The sequence below is a fragment of the Pezoporus wallicus genome, unplaced genomic scaffold, assembly GCF_028554395.1.
Source record: "Pezoporus wallicus isolate ANWC-B61680 ecotype Strahan unplaced genomic scaffold, APGP_CSIRO_Pwel_v1 contig_8403, whole genome shotgun sequence".
NCBI lineage: Eukaryota > Metazoa > Chordata > Aves > Psittaciformes > Psittacidae > Pezoporus > Pezoporus wallicus.
The window spans coordinates 366,934-380,509 of NW_026641953.1; the positions used below are offsets into that span (position 1 = coordinate 366,934).

A 13,576-nucleotide genomic window follows, 5' to 3' on the forward strand; every position below is an offset into this window, starting at 1 on the left:
TTAAAACCCTGGTAGTGCAGTCCATCTAAAGGTGGAACAAATTTCTTAGCTTTTTTACTCTTACACAATAAGAAATGCAAATAACCTCCTTAAACATAGTGATTCCCCTCCTCTGCAGACTCTTTAAAATAAGTAGGAAGCCTGTATTAGAATATTTATTTTACCTGCCCACATAATAGAGCAAAAGAAATTTTACAACAATTGTGATGTTATGCTGGGAAATGTAAATCAGGTGACAGATTTTGATCACGACTCTGGGATACTATCAGCCTATTTTGCATAGATCAAAAGAAGTGCAATGTGACAGCTAAAGTCGAGCAGTCTTGTGAGCTGTGATGAACTTATGCCTTGCGTCTGTGGGAAGCCCATTGAAGTGCATAGGCATCCACACAGACATGAAGGGGGCTCACAACTGGAGCAGTTTGTAGAACTGGGGACTTAAAGTATATATATATTTTTTTAATTAAATGAGGATTATGAAGAGACCTGCACATTCCTTGGCTGCATCAGTGGACCCCAGCTCACTAGGCTGTAGTTTAAAAAACAAAGGCATGAAAATAAGATACTTGCTCCATTATAAACAATTCTCATAATCTGAGTTCACTTTTTCCTTTACCAGTAAAACTTGTTCATTAGGGCCCACTCTACAGATTCTTTGTAAAAAAATGAATTGTCAAGAACCTTTATTGCAGTGGGTATCAATGGGGTGAAATATTACTAGAAGAAAATCAGATGGGTCTTGGCTTCTGTGCAAGTCTATTTAAACAAGAAAAGAAATGCAAAAAGTGTGGCAGTCCTGCCAGTTGTCTGTGTGCTTCAAAGAAGGTGAAGAATTCCACCTTTGTGGCTTTATTGTGCTTTAATAATTATAGAACCACAGAATAGTTTGGGTTGGAAGGGACCTTCAAATGTCATCTAGCCCATGCAATGAGCAGGGAAATCATCTAGATCAGATTGCCCAGAAACATGTGCAGCCTGGCCTTGAATTTCTCCAGGGATGGCACATCCGCCTCCTCTCTGGGGAAATCTGTTCTAGTGTTTTACTACCCCTATTGTAAAAAAAAAAAAATCTATAAAATAAATTCAGTTCACACATAATGATATGAGTTCATGCAAACATTACCGCACTATGCAGTGGTGCGTATGTAGTTAGCTAAATGAGTTCCATCAGAACAGATGATCACTATAATGTCTCAGTTCTAAAGTAACAACAAAGATCGATTCTGTTATTGTTATCAAACACAGTACCACTTAAAAGTGCTGATGAGCCTGTGTGCTAATCGGTATTTCACAAGTTAGTAGAGGTATCTGTTTGGACTGATGTTACAGAATGGGACAAATAAGAAACGTTTGTTTCTTATCTGTATTATGTTTCTGATTTCCATTTAGTTGCCTTAGTCTACCTTTTATCCTTTTCTGTGGCTTGTGTTTCTCTTTGCTAAAATAACCTTTATTTTCCTGTTGTATGCTTCTTCCTTCCTCTCTCTGCTCTGTCATTCCCACCTGCTATTGTTTTTCCTCTCCACCTTCCTGCTTTTGTATTCCTTTGTATTTACAAAATCAAGAATGTCTGTACAATGAGAACTTCCCATTATCTGAATACTCTGTACAAATAAACAGAAAGCACTGTTAAACACTGCTTCACAGCTTATGCTTACCGTTCTTGAGACTGACTGAAGCAGGATCTCTGACCAAGGGGGGACTTGCTGTTATAGCAAAGCCCATCTAATAGCTGGCTTTGCTAAAAAGCAGCTTTACCCATCCTGCCAACTACCCATCCAACCATCCAGCGTTGTCACCAGTTTTGTCCTAGTGCTTATCTGACCTGTGGTGACCTGGAGCGGGGAGCTTACTTGGTTGACAACCAGCTTTGCTAAAAAAGCAGTTAGTTTGGGGCCATTAGAATTTCCTGAGCATGGTACCATAGGATTAAACAGCTGTGAAGGGGTGGGAATGAAACCTTGCCCTTGTTTGTAGTTCATTTTGAGGCTCTAAAGTAGCACGCTTTGCAGTGAGAGATGTGACAGTTTTCAGTAATATTCAGATATTTTTCTTTAATATGTTTTCAGTACTTCATTTTATGTTTTCTTGTCAGAAGATGGCAAATGAGTGTGCTCTGTTACTTGAAATACTTCAGTATTTCATGATTTTGCTTGACATTTGTTCTGTTTTACAAAAAGCTTTACTTTTGCGCAGGTCTTTAATGATAAAGTCCCTTCTCTCCCTTTTGTTTGACTATCAGCTCTGAGTATATTTTCATTTTCCAACATACTATCCAAAGTACTGTCAGAACCAAGATGTGATTTCTTTTAATTGTGTAAATTAGCCTTAAAACTGCCTCAGTTACATATAAAGCTTTTGCATCAAGGTAATCATTAAGAGATCAGGACCCATCCACAATCCAAGCCGTAGCCTGCTTAAGGGGGGTGTGATAGCAGTATTGGCAGTTAATATCATCATGCACTCTGACTGTTCTGATTAGAACATTGTTTAGCTGAACTTTAATTTCCTATACAGAGTGGTCAAAGTTAGAGCTGAGAGATCAGTTAGCCAGAGCAGCTGAAGGAATTAAAGCGGGTCAGTAGAATGTGTGGCTGTCATTGCCGTAACAGTTGTCTTCAGCTTGATTTCACAACTTGTGGAAGAGTGTTGTATCAAGTTTGGAGAAAAGACTTTGAGTGTTACAGCTTATGTGCATATTCCACTAGACAGGGAAACAAATTTAGGCAAGAGGATTCTGACAGCCCTAGATTTTTGAGGTACACAAGGAAGGATCAGTCACGGGGAAGTGTTACTGTGATGAATTGTGATAGGAAGAGAAATCAGTACAGAGAGGTAAGTGATGCTGTTAATCAGCAGCAAAAGAGCTGTTTTGAGTGTTGGAAAAGGGTCAGAAACCTGGTGTAGTTAGGAAGGCTTTCCTGGGAGTTGTGTGCAGCTTTTCAAGAGGAATTGAAAACAGGGAGAGTCGCTGCAGATGGTGGCTGCTGCCCAGGGATGCTGAACGGATAAGTGACAGCAGCTAAAATCTAGAAAAGATAGTGGATTCTCCTTCTTTAAACTACTGGTCTGATTTATTTTACTGGTGGGTTTTTTTCTGCACCTTTGAAAGCATCTTCCTTCATCTAGGGCAGTCTAGTTTTCAGGCTACTAATTATAAGGCAGCAGGAGTTTAGCCGTAATGATGAAAGTGCAGTACTGCGGGTTGCCTTCCAACTAAAGCTGAGCTTCATCAGAGACCAACTGGGATATACTGACTAGAATATACCTTTTATATGTGGGAATTAGATGAGTCTTCAGACGTCAACTGTCAGTTAGGAGCCAGTTAAGCAATTTCACTAAATTGCTTCTGGTGAGGCATGTGCAGATTACACAATGTACCTTGCAATGCTGTGTTTAAAAAGCAGTCATTGCTTTTGTGCAGATGTTGAGCATAGACAAGTTTCAATGTTAGGGATGTGAAACTAATACAAAATTCATTTTATGAATTTTTGAGTCCTAGCCAAGGTCACTCGGGGAAAATCCACATGTACAGGCATTTGCACATGTCGGTATAAGACATTAGGGGAGTTTTGCCATTAAACTGTTCTTCTAAAGAAGAACAGGTATAGTTATGGCAAAATACCAACAAAATAACCATAATTGCTGGCAAAGTAATTCTCTGTAGTTTAGATATTGCTTACCAAGAAGCAATTTGTAATATATACAAGTCTTACTCATTCTTATCGTCAGTTTATTTCAGTTAGAGGCTGGCTGTAGATGGGGAAGGGAGGGCTTTGAAACATGCTTCACTCCCTTTTCTCTTGCCAGTCAGTCCATTTTGGGACAGTAGTTGAAGTGCTTTATGTAGTCCCTGGCATTTTATTTGTGTGAATCCAAAACAGCAGATATGTGCTGTGAACACCCTCAGCAGAACAGCTGCGCTGTCTGTTGAACTTGTCCATCAGTGAATCACAGTCAAGCTTGGGAAGGTCTGTCAGAGGTGAGTGGCTCCTCTTATCAGAGTTTTAAAGACTTTGGAGTTGTGGGGGTTAATTTTTGCATTCTTTCTCTTTACTTTTGTGTCTTGTGAGAATTAAAGGTGGTGTTTTGGTGTTTCCCGGGAAGTTGTTGCCTTTTCTGAAGAGCCTACCAAGTACTTAGCAGCAAGGTCTGCTGTTACTTTATCCAGCTCTGGCATCATCAGTTGTTTTCTTAGCAAAAATCTTGTATTTGATCTCTTAAAAACAAACTTTCAGTTGTTATTTGTCTGATGGGTGGTTCAGACAGTGTGGAAAACATGATTGATGAATGAATTCCTTAAAATAAGACCTATGCTTGGGCTCAGCTTACATTCATAGATTTACATAATTTTGCACTGGAATAATCTTGTGTTGTTGGTTTTAGACACCTTGAAGGGTTGTAAGGAATCACCAGAGTCACTCTCAGTAGTTTGTGTACTTGTTTCAGATTAAATGTTTTCTGCCTACATCACCTTTCAGATATCTATTTTGTAAACTAAATCCCACTGAAAACTGTATCTTTTAAGCTTCTTGATTAACACTGAAGACTAATGTCTGGAGCCAATACTAACATTTTTTTCTTGTTCAGAATATCTGTGGCATCTGTTGTCTTTTGGGTGTTGATTTTCCTTTGGACTGTATATTGCTAAGTTTTCACCTACCTACTTTGCACATTTTACAGCTGTTGGGACTAGCACAGTTTCCTGCTTCTGATGCATTTGAAAGAAATATTTGTAATGTTAAGTCTCCTTACCCCAAAGTGGTGATGAATTTGTGTTGTTATTATGCACCAGATTAAGACTTCTGAATTCTACAAATAGCATAATAAACCCACTGAAGTGTTTAATACTCCTGGAGTATAGCTGAAGCTTTTCATAGTTTATTACTGTTGCTTTTATACTTGAGAAAAATTGGGTTTTCTTGCTTTTTGATGAGCAAATGATGCTTTTGTATATGCAGTGAGACACCTGGGTTATGCTACTAAACACTCTTATATTAACCCAAATATCTGTATCTGTTCCCAAAGGATACAATTCTGTAAATGTCATCCTTTTTTCACAGGTTTTCTACTATCAGGAGATTTTATTATTACAGCTGAAACATGCAGAAATAATTTAGCTGCATCTCTGTATCTTTAGCAAAGGCCTTGTCGGTGCATTTATTTCTCTGCTTGTACTACCATTTTAGGTTGTAGTCAAAGAATTGTTTTGAGTTGCTTAATGTTTGTTTGCTTTCTCAGAAATACCTTCCCAGACACAGTTCAGGTGGTTTCCAGAATATCTTTATTGATACTAATCCCCTCTATAATTCCACCTCTAAGAGCTAGCAAAACCTCCCTGTGTTTGGGGGAAGCACTGGATTTTTCTTGAGTGTCTTGGTAAAAAGAGGGTTAACATGCAATACCAGTACAACTGCAGGTGCTGGGGTGGACAGTGTTGCAGTTTGAGGTTGATCTTAGTGGAATCCTGAGCTTGTTTCAGAGGTGCAATATCCAGAGTTTTAACTTTCTCATAGTTTTGAGGAGAACATAGCAAGAGTGACATACGGCAATGTTTTTTCTTAGCTGCTGGTGTGTGTGGAGTGAACAACAGAGTTATGTAAATATATGTATGCATTTGATTTGATATGCTTTAACTATTTCTTTTTATTCTTTTTTTCCCCCTCCAGCTGGTAACTGTGATCTCAGATACAACTCCTTCGTGTGTGAGGGTCAGAGAATGAGTAAGAGCCTGTTAATAGAGGACGGTGGGAGTTGGAAAAAAGGAAAGACGGGAATAGAGCCTGCCTGGACATTTTTCTGTTCAGCTTTGGCAGTTCTGTAAAGTGGAGCGAAGGATAGAGATGTTGATCCTGGCATTTGCTTTGGGCAGTTCTGAGAGACTGAGGTTAATGATAGTAAACAGTTGAGGTGTTTCCCAAGTAGTGAACCCTCACAGACTGAGAGAGGGTCTGAGGTTCTATGGAAGGGTGTGATGTGCTATCTGTAAATTAACTGAAGAGAAGCATCATGTCCTTGTGGCTGAACACGAGTGTATGCATTTACTGTGGAAGGATCCTTCCCAGTGTAACTGTCTGGGGTGGAGAAAAGTGGAGATTCACTTTAGTGGCTTGCTGTGCTCATGGAGAGCGTGAGTTTCTAGAATTGTTAATCCTAAATACTCAAAATGCAGTTAGTTTGAATGTATTGGGTGGGGCAGTGTAGTCTCTAAGGGAGTTACCTGCTTTACATGTTATCTTCTAACTGTTTTGTCAGTGGCGGTAGGAATGTGCCGGGCAAAATGTAGCTAGTACAGAATGTTCTAAAGCTGCCTTCCTTTCTCCTTTTTTTTGTTGACCTTTTTACTCCAGGGGGAAGCTTCTGAGCAGAAAGCTGAGGTGCGGATGTACAACACTGGGTGTTCTGCGCCGGCTGGTTCACTGATAATGTAGTGAGCTTGAGGCTTCTTCATATTAGCTTTCAAAACAGCGTTCTTTGCGCATGAGTGTTCCTGGTATCTGTGTGGAGAGTTAGTGAGCGTAAGCACCATGCCTGGTGCGTAGCAGGTAGCTTGTACAGTCTGAGAAAATAAATTCCAAGTTATTTCTATATCATGCCAGTACAGATCTCTGCCTGAATGTGTTTTTCCCCTTGTGTGTATATGTAGTTATGTTTTATTTTATTTTTAAGGATTGGACCTATCCCATGAGGAGAGAGATGCAGGTATGACACGCTTTCATTTACCATTTCAGTAACAAAACATGTTGTGTTCAGTGAGTAAAAGAAAGTGCCCTACAAGGGAGCAGGTACCAGAATTAGTCTTGAGGGGTAAAGTGTCAAGCAGCACCATGCAAGAGATGAGGATTGCTAGCTCAGAGTGCAGCTGGGCTTGGATATCTGCTGTACAAAGACTTAAAAAAAAGTAGTAATTTTGTCCTTCAGAATCCCCCAAATACTACATTTTTAGCTTCGTGAATGTTCTTAGGAGATGACTGCTAAAAATATATTGGCTTTGCTTTTTAACTTAAATTTGGTTGGAAGTAAGTGTTCTCAAGTAGGACGAGCAATTAAAATTTTCCTACCATGGTGTCAGCCAAATCTTTGCACAAACAAGTTCTACAGACCTACATGTCTCCATTGGTGGGGCGATAAAGGTTTAAAAATGTGTATTTTCCTACTACTAGGACAAAGCTAGCAGACTTACCAAGTGTGTATGATTTACCATGTGTGTATCTTTTACCATGAGAGCAATTTGGAATTAATTGCAAGACACGATTATACACAAACTTAAAGTTCCCTTCATTTGATCTGGGGCTGGGTAAGATGCAGTAATCAAACTGGAACTTTGTCCAAATAAAGGACTTGATTCCTGTTCCAAAACAAGATCTACTGCAGAAAGATAATGTTTCTTTTATTTTGCCAAACTGATTTTTTCCACCTTATCCTGTTATAAATGACGCTTGATAACGCATCTCACTAATATGTAAATCTCTTTTCCATGGCCATAGTCTGAATTGATGTATTATTTCAAATAATATTGACTTGGTATTAAATGTCTGTGTTCTTCTGCCTCCTAGGAAATTTTACCTGGGTTATTTTTAGGCCCATATTCTTCAGCTATGAAAAGCAAGGTATGATTTTCAGAATAGTGTCTCGTAAGGAAACTTTGCTGTGGCGATTTGATTTGTTACTGTGGCAATATGTTTGCGTGTTCATCTGTATGGGTGTAAATTTGACTGCAATCCTGAACTGGAACATGAAGAATGCCAGCGCAGAAGTAATACATGGTACATTTATGGAATGGTCCTTTTAGCCTGTGGGATTATCTGACTGGGGCTGGTGTCAATGCCTCCCCTTTTCAGGGTGAATCTGAAATGCCCTCTCAGGCACATGCTGGGCAGTTGACACTTAGAAGACTCTTTTCCTTCACAGTGTTGTGAGCTAAAGGGTTACTTCAGGAAGAAATAATTCCTAAAAAATAGCCCTGATGAAATTCTTTTCATGTGGCCCGAAGTTTGGGATGTGTTCATATGCGCACACATGTGCTCTCTCAGTTCAGCTAGTCAGCTCTAACTGCTCCTTACAAACCAGAAGTGCCAATTTGAAGTGACTTGCACACTAATTGCAGTGAGTGTTCATGAGTGACCTTTTTGTGCTATAATTGAGTCTTATAATCAAGCTTGAATATAACTTTTCTTAGGAAAAGGTGAATAATTTGAGACATGCATGTTCCCGATCAGGCAATCTATTTCCTTTGCAAAAGCATTGCAACATAAATCATGTATGTGTGAGCAGGAACTTGCACATACACAATAAATAAGGTGAATTGCATCTACAACAAAGTTAAGCACTGCTAAGACAAAGCTTGTATCTGCAAACTTACCTCATAGTTTAAATGATCTTACTTTCAGCGGTCTGATTCCAACAAGAATCTGGTGTTGGATGTAAATTTCTACATCATGTAGGGACTTGCCATTTCATGCAAAGTGAAAGGTGGGCCAAGACAAACAAGTTCATTGAATGCCTTCTTTACTGCCTGTTCTTTTTGTCATTGTCACGAATGCCTTTTCTTGCAGCTCCTAATAGTCGTGTCTTGTCTTTTTTAAATACATTTTTCACAGTATGCTTTGAATACTAGAAAACCAGCTCTGGCTTTCCTTGAACCCTGTTGTGTATTTAGGCATAGCTTTTCTTCTATTGCTCTGCAATAGATGGATTCCATAATTTTAAAAATAAGTGTGCGGTTTTGTTTTTCCACAGCTACCTATACTTCAGAAACATGGAATAACCCATGTAATATGCATACGGCAAAACATCGAAGCAAACTTTATTAAACCAAACTTCCAACAGTTATTTAGGTGAGAAATGATCAAGATTTTCTGTGTTAGTGTTCTTTCCAAATATTTTCACATTGTCAAAACCTGTTGAAAAATGTGCTAAGGCGTAGACATACTCTTAAATCCAAACCATATTCATCCTAATAAACTCCAGACATAGGCAAGTCTGCAAATGAGAAGTATCCATTACCTTGCAGTAACTGAGAGACATGAGACCCTGCTTGGGGTGTGTGTAGTTCTGGTGTCTCCAACATAAAAGGGATGTAGAGCTGTTAGAGTAAGTCCAGAGGAGGCCACAGGGATGATAAGGGGGCTGGAGCACTTCCGGTATGAAGACGGGCTGAGGGGAAGTTTAGCTTAGATATAAGGAAAAAGCTCTTTACTGTGAGGGTGGTGAGGCACTGGAATGGATTGCCCAAAGAAGTTGCGAATGCTCCATCCCTGGCAGTGTTCAAGGCCAGGTTGGACAGAGCCTTGGGTGACATGGTCTAGTGTGAGGCATCCCTGTCCATGGCAGAGGGGTTTGGAACTAGATGATCTTAAGGTCCTTTCCAACCCAAACCTTTCTATGATTCTTTAACTGTCTAGAGTTTTAAAGCTGTTAGTTGTGAGTACAGTTTCTCCTGCTAATAAAACATTTGAGGTAACTTAATCAGAATGGTACCTCTGAAAAAGTTGCATAAAGCCCCAGAAAAGAGCCCTGACCCATATTTACAAACTGATGGGGAGCATGTGAGTGTGTAGTACTCTGCTTTTAGACTTGTCTGTAGCACAGCACTTGTGAATTTCTTCTCTGAGATGTGATTTTTGTCAGGGGATATCAGAGCAGGTTCCTCACATCCTTTTCATAAGGACAGCTCCAGAGGTTGCTTCACTGTAGAAATTCTTGATCTCGGACAAGAAAGTACAGCCAGGAGAGTAGTGCTAGTGTCCTTCTGCAGGTTTGAGTGAAGTGAGGTTGAATCAGCTGTACAGGGACTTGTAGCAACAACTCAGTAGTACTGTGTACTCATAGCAACTGTTTTCATTGTAGGTATTTAGTCTTGGATATTGCAGATAATCCAGTTGAGAATATAATACGATTTTTCCCCATGGTAAGTATTTGTGTGTTCATGTGAATGGATTGGGAACGGAGTTGCCCAGTAAGAGTTTTCTGAACTAAAAAATACTGGTTTCAAATGTGAGATACCCAGTCAGAGGTTCCTGGAGGGGCTGAGAACTCTTATGTGACCTTATTGCCACATTAGTAAGTGTAATTAACATATTTTTACAAGTATAGACACTGAGGCAGAATGCAAAGGGCTGTATCTTATTATGGTCTTGGGGAGGGGGAAAAGGGAGGAGTAAAAAAGACTGGTCTCAAAACAAAGAAGGTCAAGAGAGGATGCTGGAGAAAGTGGCCTGTAGGAAACTTGCTTTTTGAGCTCAAGAGTATTTATATCTCTTGTATCAAATTCAACAGGATATCAAGCAAAGTTCAATAGAAAATAGGAACTAGATAGTGTAATTAAGTTTTACAGCATCTTGAGGCATGTTGAGGAGTTAAAAGGTAACTTTACATTAAACAGTATCCATCACATACTAACATTTGGAAATAGAATAAACGCCTTACATTTCACCTATAGTTTTATATCTTTAGGTTAGGTTTTTTTGGTACTTCCTCCACCCAAACCAACCAACCAAAGCTCTTCTCTGCCATATGCAGGTAGGGCAGTGGTCATGTTTTTGCAGAACAAGGCACCAGATCAGTTGATGGCTTATGGCTTTTTTTAAAGTGTAATGCCATTTAATCAAATATCTTTGCAAATCTTGCAGCTCTGTATTGGTATATTTTTGAGTCTAGTCTGAGCTTTCCCTACAATAAGTTATTTAGCTTTTGCTTTTTGTCTAATCAGCTGTTTCAAGCTGGCAGTATTCCACAGACCTCATTACATCATGTCTCACAAATCAATTAGACCTACTTCTGTAACTGAAAATACCATTGTGGAACTTTGCTACTGACACCTGTGTGTTCCTAGGGGTCCAGGCTGTATTGCTGCTGATGTGTGGAGGATGTTTGTTTGTGGTTTTGTTGTTTGGGTTGTTTTTTTTTTTCCCCCAACTGTTCAGCAAACATGTTTGGAAGTTACTTTTTATGATAGTGACATAATATGTGACATAGTGATTGTAAAAAGCACAGTAATGGAACTTTATGCATTTTGTTTCTGGCTTCACATTAATTTTTCACTGACAATTTTATGGATAGTTAAATGTACGAAAGAAATAATGTCCAGTTGAAGTGGTGTCTAAGTCTATATAAATAGATCTGTATAAGAGTGTGTTATTGTCATTTTATATAAAGACAGATAAAATTCTGCCAAATTTAAGTGCAAGTAGCAGTAACATCTAAAATAATGTGAAACTTCGAGTCTTTTTCTTTTTTGTAGACTAAAGAATTTATTGATGGAAGTTTACAAAGTGGAGGTAAAATCATTAATTTTTTTCCTTTGTTTACTAATATGTTATTAAAGCTTTAAAGCTTTAAAACTTAGTGATCTGTATTAGAGGCTCTTAAATATTAGGTTTTCTTATATTTGTGGGTTTATTGTGCTTGAACTATCAAAGTTCGTAGCAAACTGATCTTTCCTTTGCCTCCTACTGGAAAACAAACTTTGACTATCTGGGGTTTGGGTTGGTTCCCCCCTTTTAAACACAACTGTGTTCTGTGCATGAAGTTTTTTGTCCTCTCACTAATGCAGGGCTAAAAATCTGCATTGTGGTCCTGGAATGCAGGTTCTGCTACTCAGAATCCTCTGAGGCAGGGATATGTGCTTCTCTATCCCAAGGCAGTAATGGGCAAAGTGTAGTTAGTAATCCAGAGTGAAATAAGACGCAACTTTTATTTTTGGGATGTACCTTGCTTCTGTGTAGTTCTCCATAATGAGGACAAAACCCTACATTTCAAAGAATTTTCTACAGTCTATACAAGTTGTTTGTTTGTTTTTCCTTCTTAGGAAAAGTTCTTGTCCATGGAAACGCAGGGATTTCTAGAAGGTAGGAAACCATCCAGCCTGCTTACTCTTTTTTTTTTTTTTTTAAACAATGGAAACATCTTTTACTAATGTTTTTCTTTGTTTCTTTTCAGTGCTGCCTTAGTTATTGCATACATAATGGAAACATTTGGGGTGAAGTACAGGTAAGAGCAGAGCATGGTCACATAGTTAACCATTTGCCTGAAAAGGCTGGAGTGAGAGAGCACTTAGTACTGATAAGAGGCCTAATATATCTGTAGGCATTAATGTTTTAATTCAAGTGGTGTAAGCAAATAGTAACTTTGGAGGGAACTTAAACAGTTGTGTATTGATGCATAACCCAGTTAGCTACTGAGATTGAATGAAGACTGTACATGGGGCAGATCATTCCATTTCGCTTCATTGTAGATCTGTTTACATCCTTTCTTCAAGAAGCAGGTACCTGCTGTTAATGGAAACAGGATACCAGCCTAAGCAGGCAGATGCCTCGCTGTAAAACTATAGGAAGGGCCCCAAGAGGCTGTTCTAAGTAGTGTGTTGAGAACAGGCCAGCAAGCCGACAACTGTAGGTAGGCCTGGGCAAATAGTATTTTACAACTAGTATTATTTTACACTTCCGCCCAAACAACTTCAGTTGTATAAACTGGTTCTGAGGAACAGAGGCTGTATATTTCCTAAGAGCTGGTAATTGGAAGGAAGACTCCTGAAACCACACAGACTTCTGTCACTGTCTGTTTTCCACTCAAGTATTTTCTCTCTCCTTCTCTTTTTAAGGGATGCATTTACGTATGTTCAAGAAAGAAGATTCTGTATTAATCCGAATGCTGGATTTGTCCATCAACTTCAGGTGCCTTTTAGGGTTTTGGGTTTTTTTGTCTGGTCATAACTCAGAAGCCATTTGATGAATCACCTTCATACAAAACAGATGTTTCTACTTAGGTTTAACATTTACTGTAAAAGTATGCTTCAAGTAAATGTCAGAAGCTAAAGTAGAGCTTGGGAGGAAGATGAGTGGGTACCCCACTTCATTACACTTAAGCTTTAGACAAAGCAAATCCAGGAAGGGAGGAGAAATAAAAATCCTGGTTTGTGCAGTGATTAAAAGGCTCTGAAACAGCTTAATTGATGGCTAAGGAGAGTGCTGGGTCACATGGGAAAATGCTGTGGTATGCATCGGTGTCTGGACACTCGCATTCCTAGGTGATGAAATTCACAAATCTGAAATAGCAAATAGCGGTATCATAAAGTTGCTTTATTATAGTCAAGGAGTCTGTTGGGTGAACGGTGAGCAAGCATCAGGACAGTATGCTGAAACAGGTTTGCAGTGTCTCTGCTATTACTTCAAGATGATGAGTATCTCCTGAGGGGTTTTTCGACTGGGGGTTTGTTTTTTTTTTAAGTAACTCCTGGAAAGAGTTATTGTGTAGTACTGAAAGTGTGACAGGTCACTAGAACACAACTTGAAGGCCGTGGTTTGTCCTTGTAACAGATCTCTGAAGCTACTGTATTCTAAGTTTGGTTTGTTTCTACTGTCCAAATTGGGAGCAACAATTTCTCTGAACATTCTCACAGAAGTTTTGGCTTTATTTTGTAGTGAAAGTTTACTTTGTTCTCTTTTGCTCTTTTTTCCTGATGTTTTTGTCTTTCACATCAAAGCTGCAAAGAACTCTCCTGTAAAATCTCTGCCTTACTCTATAAGCTACTCTCTAGACCATCTTAGTGAACTCTCTGAATTAGTCCTTCTTGTCC

At 39.0% G+C, this 13,576-nt stretch overlaps 1 protein-coding gene across 4 annotated transcripts in view; it reads left to right on the forward strand.

The window, feature by feature from the left end:
* The window catches only part of STYX (serine/threonine/tyrosine interacting protein), a 36,251-nt gene that overhangs the window by 21,301 nt on the left and 1,374 nt on the right, over positions 1-13,576 (forward strand). For 2 of the 4 annotated variants that reach the window (XM_057426335.1, XM_057426332.1), the window contains 8 exons: positions 6,670-6,702; positions 7,557-7,610; positions 8,740-8,837; positions 9,850-9,910; positions 11,243-11,279; positions 11,810-11,849; positions 11,941-11,991; positions 12,602-12,674. In XM_057426335.1, coding sequence (XP_057282318.1) covers positions 6,670-6,702; positions 7,557-7,610; positions 8,740-8,837; positions 9,850-9,910; positions 11,243-11,279; positions 11,810-11,849; positions 11,941-11,991; positions 12,602-12,674 — 447 coding nt within the window. The remainder of the gene's footprint in view (positions 1-6,669; positions 6,703-7,556; positions 7,611-8,739; positions 8,838-9,849; positions 9,911-11,242; positions 11,280-11,809; positions 11,850-11,940; positions 11,992-12,601; positions 12,675-13,576) is intronic. The other 2 variants (XM_057426333.1, XM_057426334.1) reach the window with 2 other exon arrangements.